The sequence below is a fragment of the Austrofundulus limnaeus genome, unplaced genomic scaffold, assembly GCF_001266775.1.
Source record: "Austrofundulus limnaeus strain Quisiro unplaced genomic scaffold, Austrofundulus_limnaeus-1.0 Scaffold40, whole genome shotgun sequence".
NCBI classification, from domain to species: Eukaryota; Metazoa; Chordata; class Actinopteri; order Cyprinodontiformes; family Rivulidae; genus Austrofundulus; species Austrofundulus limnaeus.
In genome coordinates this window covers 221,131-232,354 of record NW_013952442.1, presented here as the reverse complement: position 1 = coordinate 232,354, position 11,224 = coordinate 221,131, and the positions used below count along the sequence as shown (strand labels likewise).

Here is an 11,224-nt window from a genome sequence, read left to right as displayed (position 1 = left end):
ACAAAAAGGAAAACCTAAGAATATAGTGTTGTGCTTTTAACATCAGTACTAACCTCTACTAACTTTAAATTTCTTCAGAGCCACAAAGTTAACAAAACCATAAAACTCTGCAAGTTTTTTTTAAATCCAAGTTACAATGTTTCTCAAGCTGAAACCTCAAATTAGGCTTTACATCTACACTGTGTGCTGCAGCAGAAATTGAAATCATATAAATACTTATTCTGAGTGTTATAAGACACTTTAGTTAATTAATAAAAATTAAAGTCCTAGCGCTCCTTGAWGTATTGAAGAATTATTGTTAAATTCTGCTGTAATTGAGATAGCTAATTATATAAAATAATAGGGTTTAACAAAAAATAAAAAATCAGAATTATATTGATCAACTAAAAAGTGAGAAAGGGGCAGGACTACATATAAGTTTTACTTCAACCCACAAATTTTATACACATTATTTTGTAAGTTGGCCAAAATGTATGTTTTTATATGTTTATATAAACATTTTTTTGTTTTGTGACTGTTTTGAAAAATATATATTCTATTCTATTGTATTTAGGGCTTGTCATATCAAATTAATTTGAATGACTATTATTATCCACCTCAAAAAAAGGAWCTCTGTACTTTATTTATATAGGTCTTTTTATAGTCATTCATGCAGCCCAAATGGYAATGTGCACCCCTACAACTGCTATATCAAAACGACAAGCTTGGCGGTGGGAGGTGTGCTATTACTTTTCAAAAAACTACTGTCAAAAAAACTCATAAGAGCTCAGCTCCAAACTGACTTTAATTGCAACCCTCTGAGTCATGTGAGCTGTCTGGATTAGAAAGRTTTCTTAGTGAACAACTTCTTCCTTCAGCCACAAGTTTCATGAGAAACAGACATAGAGAGGTGCCTTATCAGCTGTGTGCATGCACGCATGTGGGGTGGGGGGTTGCACTGTGATACGGAAGCTCGGYGTAGYTTACTTGACATCTTAAAACACATTTCCTCAAATGTATTTTGAATCTAAAAAGGACTGCACTGAGAAGTAGTGTTGGGAGCTCAGCAGACAGTTTCAATTTCATCGCTTGTTTGCTTTGTYGCTGTTGAGAGCMTGCAGGAGTCACAGACGGGGGTGGGGGGTGGGGAGGTGTGCTCTGTGATGAGGAAACTCAGTTTGGAGATACAGCACAGAGGAGGAGCTGGTCCCAAAAGGCGGTTCTAGTCCCAACCGGTTGTTCTTGTTTTCCTGCCTGGTTGCCTCAGGTCAGCATAAGATTTCTCAAACATGCATGAATGAGTCAAAGTAAGGCTCTGATAACATGAAATTAAACTCAAAAAGTTGATTTTACATGATATAGCCCCTTAAGGCTCTAATTCAGCCATTTTACGACTTACAGCACTGGTCAAGTAGTAACCAAGAACAAGCTTTGACAAATTATGAATGCTAAATAAAAATCCAAGATGGCTGCCATAGCTAAAATGCAAAATTTACCATAACTCATAACTTTATATTTGACTCAAATTTGGGATGGTAGTAGATTAAAGTAATCTCCAACAAACAGTAAAGCCAAATCAAAAAGAAAAAACAAGTACAGTAGTTCCTCTGGATGGGTTCTTCTTTAGTGAAACGTTTCATTTTGTAAAGAAGAACCCATCCAGAGGACCTACTTATTTTTTCTTTTTGATTTTTTTTCTACCTGGATTACTGAGATGCATCAGGACAGTAAAGCCAAATCTTTATTTAAATTGGATGGCACGTGCAATGCCCTTCCATAGTTTTTCCGGGAAATATTCTAGTCTAGTCTAGTCTAGTCTAAGTGATGCATATAATTAACTAAAAACATCTTATTCTGATAGGGAAAGGAGTTTAGCCATTTTGGTCAAACCYTGGAAATGCATAATCACGTGTCACAATAAGGTAAGACATGATAGTGCTCAGAAAATGTGTTGAGGATGACCCTTATTACCAAATTTAGCACAGTGTTTGTAAAACTGAGTCATTTTCTTGTTGTCTAAGGTTGATTAACTGTGGCCGCATTGAATGGGTTGGACACCGAAAGTTAATCAGCTGTAGATGTACATCTAACATTCTGATAGTTTCATCATAAATCTGTCNTTTCCTTTATTTGTCTCTATCTAAAGGTTTGATAGGTTAAAAGGATGAATGGAGTTTATTTACTTATCAGTTAATGTGAAACTTATTAATATAGATCAAAATCAGGTCCAATTGTGTCTGATTATGATTAGGTTAATTTAAGTTTGCTATTTTACCATTAGGGGTCTTTAGAGGCAGCTTCAGGAAGTCATTTCAGAAGCTGGTAATTTTATTTTTTTTATTTTTCCTCCATCCTGGGGTCTTTCTGCTTGATTGGTAATAATACAGGTGCCAGGAAGCATTCCAGTGCAACGTTTGTGTGTTTCACATATAGACGTTTTCCCAGAACTGAGGTCTTATCTGGAATAAACACGGTTTAAAGAAAGTCTAGCTGCTTATTCTTCCTGTCAATCCATGTTTTGTGAACACGAGGGACCAGAAACACTTCTTGATGAATAACTGCAAATATTCGCTCAATCAGCCAACACAACGATCCCCCAAAGCTTTTGTTATATTTGTGGCTGACAAAATAAAAATGTTAGACTAATGTACTGATTGTTTACTTCAAGGGGCTGTTAGTTTGCCGCTATATTTGACGAGCGCCTTCTTTTGTTCAGAGCCGACAGGTGCTGCCTGGTGGTATGTGATTCAGGCTTTCAGCTCTGAGAGGGTCTTCAGCGCACCGACCCTTTGCGTTGTCAGGCTCTTCACATTGGCTGGATGMATATCAGCCTGCTAATGACATCTGCAAAAATAGGATCCGTTTCCTGTGGTGGAGGACTCCAGACATGCGCCTCACCTCCGCAAACTCACAGCACAAAAACAAACAGAAACATAATGACGAGCGCAAAGGTCTGACAGCAGTGATTACCTGCGCCAAGCTTTGTGTTGACTGATGCATGAGGAGACACTCATACACATATTCATCACCTCCCACACAGCACTGGCCTTAGTTGGACTCCCTGCTTCTATTTTGAGATTAAGGCTTTTGAAATGCGTGCTGAAAGCAGAACGAGCGTGCTTTATTCCTATATTTGTGGTTTCCAAAAAGAATTTCCRATTTTGATTCATCTGACCACAGAACAGTTTTTGCCTCAGTTYATTTTAAACGAGCTTCGGCCCAGAGAAGACAGTGGCTTTTCTGGATGGKGTTCACATAAGCTTCCTCTTTTGCATGATAGAGCTTTAACCAGCATTTGAAGATAGCACAGTGAACTGTGTTTACAAACAGCAGTTTGTGGAAGTGTKCCTGAGCCCATGCAGTGATGTCCACAACAGACTGAGACCTGTTTTTAATGTGGTACCACCTAAGGTGCTAAAAATCACAGGCATCCAGTTCTGACTTTCAGCCTTGTCTTTTGTACCACTTATTTTTACAGCTTTCTGTTGTCCCAGGCCCAACTTTTTTGAGATATGTTGCAATTTGAAAGTACTTTATTATTTCGTAAAAGTGGCATCATTGTTTTATTTAAAATAGCTGTTTAATTGTAAAGAAAATTTATTATTTTTTTCCAGATTTGTAAATCATTGCATTCAGTTTGTATATTTCACACAGCATCCCAACTTTGTCAGAATTGGTGCTGTAACATAACTTATAAGTCTAAGAATATATATTTTTAATAAGTAGGACTTGTTCATTACTTTGCATATACTACAGTAACCTACTTTTTACGTCACAGGAACCATTTGATTATCAAAAAGCATGACCAGTGGTGAATTATATCTGGGTTTTTGGGATGATTGAGTTATTTTTTAAAGTGTATTATTACTCTGTAATGTTTAATGTTGCTGCTGATTTCTAAGACAACAAAACATTTAGAGCCATCAACAGGTTGTAAAGTAATCTGAATTATTGTTGTGTAGAGCATCTGTAATTGCTCAAATAATGATAGCATAAGTTAATTCTTTCAAAAAAAAATTTAATTTAAAATTATTTAAATTATTTATTCTCCGTTATTTCTTGTTTTCTGCACTTTCCAGGTCTTGTCTCCGTTGTCGGACTCCATCCTGGCAGAGAAGACCATCATAGTGGCGGATGACAAGGTGACCATCACAGAACTGGGGGTCCAATTGGTGACGGGTCTCTCCATGAATCTGCAGTTAAGTCTGGGAAGCAACCGGGCCATCCTGGCGACCACCACCACACAGGAAGTTCTGCAGAACCCCAAACAGGTGAGGACTCTGTGATGCTTTTTTTCTGTTTCACTACTGTTAAGAGCTGAGTTGCTCTTACCCGGATCATTGGGATTTTGGAGAAATTAGGAGGAGACACCTTAAAGAATTAAACATAATTTATTACAGATTACATGTAAAAACCCACAGAAACAGATTTGCAAATCTGGGAGAACACCGGACCGATACTTCCCTTCGATCATCAAGTGTCTCGTCNTATCACCTCTTGCCTTGGGCAAAGGACAACTATAAAAGTCACTGCAAACAAGAATCTTTTGACCAGTATCTTTTCAGAGCTAACATGCTCAGTTGCAGCCTGTTTCTACGAAAACAGGATGAGTGCAGTGTTTTTGTTTTTAATGTATTTTTTAAGTTGTATATATCAGTATTTTCTCTCTGCCCCTYCTCATACAGTTTGTGTGTTTCCACAGGAGGCCTTGATCAGCGCCTGGCTCCAGTTCAGTGACGGCTCCGTGGCTCCACTAGACCTCTACAATCCAGACTCCTTTGTCTTGACAGCCACCTCCCTGAATGAGGAAGTGGTGACGGTGCAGCAGGACCCGTCGTGGAAGTGGCCTGTCGTCGTGACGGAGGCAGAGGGGCAAGGTCTGCTCGTCGTGGTGCAAATGACTGCTTCCGAGGCTTGCCAAAAGTCCAAGCGCCGCAGCGTCCTCGCAGCGGGGAACTGCAACGTCAGGGTAAAGTTTGGTCCTACTGACAGCTCCAGAGGGGGGAGCAGTGAATATAGCCCGGATGGAGACGAAATGGAGAACAGAGGCAGGTTCTCCTCCTCACAGGACAGAACCGGTCTTGACACCCACTACTATGGCAGCTCTATTGCCGACATAGAGGATGGGGTGTCGAGGAGGGCGACCACAACTAGAAGTGCTATAATACGCCGACCTAATGGCGGGAAACTTTCAGATGACGGGGGCCAGAACATGCCAATAGACTTTGCAGACTTCCCTGCTCAAGTAGATCTGCCACATGGCCACAACATGGACGATGACCTCGTTCAGAACACTCGAGGGCTCACGGATCTAGAGATCGGCATGTATGCCTTGTTGGGGGTTTTCTGTCTCGCCATCCTGGTTTTTCTAATTAACTGCATTTCCTACACCCTCAAATACCGCCATAAGGAGCTGTCTGTTGAGGGGCAAGAGAACATGAACCATGCCCACGACTGGGTGTGGCTGGGGAATGAGGCGGAGCTGCTGGAAAGCCAAATTAGCCTCTCCCCTCAGCAGGAGGAGGAACAGACCTCCATGATGAACTCGAGCAGCGGCGTCGAAGAAGGCAGCCACCTGCTGAATGGGGGGTCCGTGCAGAAGAACGTGCAGAGCCAGGTGCACCGGCCGGCGGACACGGCCAAGGAAAGCAAAGGAGAGTCCCCCACCACCAAGAGGAAAAGAGTCAAGTTCACCACATTCACCACCATTACGTCAGACAGTGGCTACCCYGCTGTTAACACACGCACAGGAAGCCATGGCCAGGACATTAAGTGGGTGTGTCAGGATGTGCAACTGGGAGACTCCAAGGAGTTGCGCAATTACATGGAAAGGTTAAATGACAGTGCTTTAAAAGAGGTGGCATAATAAACCATATGCACTTGATTTGAACTCACCCTTTTGCCTTCCAGAGGAACGCRGGTCTGAACAGACCGACATCAGGTGAAAGAGGAGGAAATTCACCGCAGAATAACCCTGACAAAGGGTCAGGACATTTAAAACTATCATGATTCAACTTGATGAATCAAAATGAAATTATGAGATCAGGTGGATCTTTTCCCATTTGTTTATCAGATGATAACCTTTATACCATTGCTTTAGAACTGAGCGTTGAGCCAAGGAAGACATACAGACGGCAGATGGATTGAAAACAAATGGTAGTTGTTCAGAATGTGCACATGAAATGGGTTTTAGGAGTTTTGTATGACATTGGAGAGCAGTTTCGTAAGTCACATTGTTTAGTCTGTGGAAAAGTTCTGAAAAAAAAAAACAGTTGAAGCAGGCCAAGACGAATCTCCGCATGTTGTTGGAAAGAAAAAAAGGCACAAGTTTTCAGTTTAGTTTTTCTCTTCTCCACCTTAGCAAGGCAGAAAATCTGTTCTGTAAAAACTGGTCCGTCTCCAAATCATTGTATCGTTGCTCTGTATATTGTATTTTCATAACAATTAATGAATACACAGCTGTGTCAAGAGTGTGTATCCGATTGTGTTCATTCTAGCACCACAAGACCGTACATTTACATTTTTAGTTGCGAAAAATGAACCAATCCTGTTTTTACTCTTCCGTTGAGGCTTTCATTTTGTCCATTAGGGCTGAATCATGGCAGCCAAAGTGTGGCAGAGCTTTTAAAGTGAAAAGCTTTGACAGTGGGATAATGTGAAATTTCACACAACACCCCATGACAAGTTTCAAGTTTTCGTCAGTTTTTTGAATACGTCAGTTTATGTCTTGGTGCTTTCAGTCTCATAGCAAGTCGAAACAGACCAAACGGTAGACAACCCAGAATTTATTTCACCCTCTGTCTCTCAGAAAACTCTAAAGAAATCATTTTGACCGACATGAAAAAGTGTTTTTCTTTCTGAAAACAGATCTTTTATCTTTCAAAAAAATGCACTTATAATGATAATCATTTCTTGAAATCTCCTAAACAAAGGCATTCATCTGAGAAATTGTTTTTATTTTTTTGTTTTGTTCAGTGAATGTTATTATCTTCTCAGTGGGGTTGGTTAAAGTGGGTTTTATTTCTCATTAAGCGGAAAAAAAAATCACAGAGCGTATTACTGCACAGTGGATCAGATAGTTAATCAGAAAAACATTATTACCTGAAAGAAGAGCGGTGAGGATATTTTAAGTGAACCTTGGGTCTGATTGTGGGTTTCAGTCATTCAGATTAGCTAAGATTACCCCCTTTTGACATTAGCAGGAAGTAGTTGTGGCTTAGCATTTTATATTCAGCAAGTTTGTTCATTGATTTTTTTATCTTAATTTGCACGACTGCTACTGACAAATCAAATTCCCTAAAAAAGCTATGAACACAAAATAAAAGCAATTAGACCAGTTGACCAAACAAATTAATAATACTTCAAAGCTTGGCAGAGTTTAAGACAAAAATCTTCTGATGAGGAGGGAGGGAGTCGTAACTGTTTAGGTCAAATTTTGGAAATGACATAATGTGAAATTTATATTTTGAGATCTCACATGATCGGTTAGCTCCTGAAATACATGTTGGGGATCAATCTCAGCTAATAGCCCACAACACCACATTGATTTTATCTCAACAGCTGTAAAACTGATTGAGTTGTAGCTATTTTTGATGCTGGCTGATTAGCTGTGGCGACTATTTTGAATTGGGGTGACCTTTAAAGTTAATCAAATGTAAATGTACAGAGTGAATTTGAAATCACAAAACACTATTTTATTTCCAAAACAAAACAGAAAATTACATCTTAATACTACAGCAAAATATTGGCTGAGGGGGCTTATCTTGGAAAAAAAAACTTGCACAAAAACGTTCAAGATGGCGGACATGTTGTGAACCCCACCCACCCACTCAATTTTTTCCAAAATAAAATGGTGTCCTGACACTTTTGACTTACCTGCATACTAATACATCAAACAATTGCTTTCTGAAAAATACCTTTAAATTTGTCCATTGGTTCATGAGTTATTTTGCTAGCATATAGGCAGACTTGACTGTAAAAGTTACTGACAAAGTTTTACCAACAGATYCCATGGTAGTGCACAGAATATACCCAAATTTACCTCAATGGTGTGGCCATCTTGAGTTGATTTAAAAACAGGTAAGAACTGAACTGGTTCCTTAATATAAAATGAGACTGCGTTAGTGAGTAAAAGTGAAACTGCATCAATCAGGTAATTTAAATTCAAGACAAAATGCAAAATAAAGCTGTCTAAACATTGTGTTGTAAACCAACCTTCAGTACAAACTGTGGTGCAGACACTTTTCTCTTCTGGCCCAAGTTTTTTCTTGTGACCTGTTTACTGTGTATTTTTCCTGCAGCCATGGGGAATCGAGTGGCRGTCCGTGCAGTGTGCTGGGACTGGCTACTGCTCTCATTTTGAAAAGAAAAAAAGGATTTAAAAAAATCATACAAGTATGGGATGGATTTAACAGTCAGCCACCAGGGGCATGATTGATGAGGGGGTCCTTTGTAATTATTACACCTCTGCAATTCTTTTCATGACTATCACCAGTGGCTTCAGCCTCTTCAGGTAGGAACTGAGCAGCACAGACTATTAAAGAGTCAACAGTCTCATCCCCCTGAGTCCTAGTCTTAGTTTGTGATCGTACCTGCTGGGATGTGGCACAGGAAGGACGACTCTATTTACTTCCCTTCTTCTGGTACGGTAACTCAAGACTCCGTTTTGTTGGCCTTGAAGTCTTGACTTCCTTGAAAGGAAGAGAAGGGGAAAAAAGCTCTCCCCAGGCCTTCAGCTTAAATGGATTTTTAATTAAATTGATGATGTGAGACCAACAAACTCCTTACTAATGGTTGGTGGTGCTCCCTGTGGTCCTAATGTGCCGGGCCTGCATTTGCAATTTCCAAATAATTATTCGCTGCGTGATTTATGTTGCCTCCTTGAATTCATTTTAAAAGTCAGCTTGCAGTAGTTTTACAACAACTAAAAYGAAATAAATAAATAAATAAAATAAAAATAAAAACACAATGCTGGAAAGGGAGCAAATGAGCAGAAGATGACAAGGTCAGCTCGACACTCTGGGCCGAGCAATTTTTCCAGATGGTTCCACAGGGACCTAAACACAACATTGTTCAATGGAAGCACTCCTTGTGCAAAGTGTGTGACCTGAAACAGAATCTCCAATCTGAGCACTGCTTCGCAGGAGGGATCCAAACAAATGTTTACAAGTGCAGCCAACGCATTCAACATATAAATAAAAGTATTAATATTTCATAACAAGGCGCTGTGTTACATTACATTTAGCTCTAGTTTCAGCTCAGGTTTTATGCATTGGAATATAAAATCATGGCACAGTTTGACCCTCTAAAACACATATCCAACTATTAAAGACACAGTTCCAAAATTTATGTGGTTTTATGCCAAAAAAGGGATATTTACAAACTATTGATAGACCAAAGAATGAATTATTAATTAAGTAGTTTTATAATTAAAAAAGGAAATACTGTCAGGACTAAAATAAAAGTTTGTATTTTATATGACTGTCAACGAAAAGTAAAACCCTTTAGGGGATTATATCATGCAAAATCTACTTTTTTGTCCATTAAATGCATTTTGTTGTGCACTTGCAGTCTCTAAGAGTGCATAAAAGTTTCATTTAGTCTCTCCCAGAGCTGCATAGATATCTTTATATTCTGTTTGGACCATGTTTTTCAATACGTTCAGATTTCTCTATTTACTATGATGTTTTCTGAACTATTACGTCAAAGTAGTGGAACTGCCAAACAATGTATAGACTTATCAATTAATTTTGTCATCTTCATTTTCCTCTCAGTCTGGGTCAGAATCCATGGTTTGATGGACAAGTCATCCCTTGCTGACATCTTTTAACTCATTTGTAAAAATAAGATGTTGCTGCGCTGCTATATAGTCGTAAACTCCTCTATCAAACTGGTGTGGACCAGTCTGAAAGCTGGAGGGCGGGGTGTGAAGTTCATCATATCAAAACCAGCTGAGACACACCTTAGAGAAGGGCTGAAAGGGGGGCTTGAGGAGTTTCAATAAGGAGGAATTCAAAGCATTGAAGTTGCATTTTATATAAACCCCAACTGAATGATTTAAATATGAAAAATATGGATTTAAAAGCAAGATACATGTAAATTAAATTGATTCACTAGTTGAAGAAAATCAGAATAAAAAGCTTTAAACAAAAATAACATAAGTCCTGCTGAAAACCAAGCTGGAGCATGAGGCCAGTGGGTCAAAATTAAAAAAGAAATGAAGCATCGTGGTGTTCAGAGAGAAAAATGCAGTGTCCTCATATGAGGACGCAGGGTCTCAGGAGGTGAATAATCCGGAATGAAGATGAAATAACTTTAAGAGTCAGCAAGGATCTGGAGGTCTAATCGTCAGGACATTGTTCTCACTTACCTGTTTGCTCGTTGACCCAGGCAGGAGGAGCTGCAGGTGAATGTTTTACATCTTCATAGACTGGATACCTGTGGACATATGAGACAACTTGGAACAGCTAGAGGAGGGCTTTCAGGAACAGGTGGTMCGATCTTTGAACCTCAGGGCTCACACTGGTCTGGCATCAGCAAGGACATTGTCAGATGAAGGAGAATGATTCTCACAGATTAGGCTGGAGACATATTCAGCTACTTTTACATGAAGAATCAGTTACAAGAGCAACACAGGTCATCTGAATTATTCTTCCATCTTAAAAGGTAAATCCCACAAAGTAAGGACAAAGAAGCTGCAGATGCTGCCTGCATCCTGGTGTGGATCAGGACAGAGTTGTGTCGTCAAGTGTTGCCTTATCAGCTGTGGACAACAGGGAGAGTCACAGTCCTAAAAAATAAGAAAAAAAAACTTCTGAAAATAGCTGTAAAGGCTTTCAGAAAGAGCTGCGTACACACRGTTTTATGTCTTCATTTGGCCCTGTTGGGCATGTTTAGACTAAATGATCAATAAAAAAAGAAAACAAAATCTGCATTTTGCCTGAAGGAAAACTACAGAGGAGAATTTTAACTTTCAAATCTAACTTTCAAAACTTCTCATCCATTTAGATTCAGAAAAGTTAGCAATACTTCAGCACCACAATTAATCCATATTTGTAGAGTTTGTTTGAAATGTACACAATTTTAACATTACATTTTCATAATAAAAATGAGGTAATATAAGTAACTACTTATCAATTGTACATCTCGAATTTCATTAAAGATTATTTTGTAACCTTAAATACTGGAGAGAGATAAGAGGTTAGGTTAACCATTTATTAAAAAAATATATTTTTAAATCATGAAA

At 39.1% G+C, this 11,224-nt stretch overlaps 2 protein-coding genes across 2 annotated transcripts in view; one reads left to right on the top strand and one right to left on the bottom strand.

Moving 5' to 3' along the window:
- Positions 1 to 6,449, top strand: part of si:dkeyp-14d3.1 (transmembrane protein 132C) — a 208,376-nt gene extending 201,927 nt beyond the window's left edge. The window contains exons 8-9 of the mRNA XM_014007158.1: positions 4,059 to 4,250; positions 4,682 to 6,449. Coding sequence (XP_013862612.1) covers positions 4,059 to 4,250; positions 4,682 to 5,845 — 1,356 coding nt within the window. The 3' untranslated portion in view covers positions 5,846 to 6,449. The remainder of the gene's footprint in view (positions 1 to 4,058; positions 4,251 to 4,681) is intronic.
- Positions 6,450 to 10,675: 4,226 nt separating this feature from the next.
- slc15a4 (solute carrier family 15 member 4) overlaps positions 10,676 to 11,224 on the bottom strand; it is a 44,182-nt gene continuing 43,633 nt past the window's right edge. The window contains exon 10 of the mRNA XM_014007154.1: positions 10,676 to 10,768. The gene's annotated coding sequence lies outside the window, so the exon portion shown is untranslated. The remainder of the gene's footprint in view (positions 10,769 to 11,224) is intronic.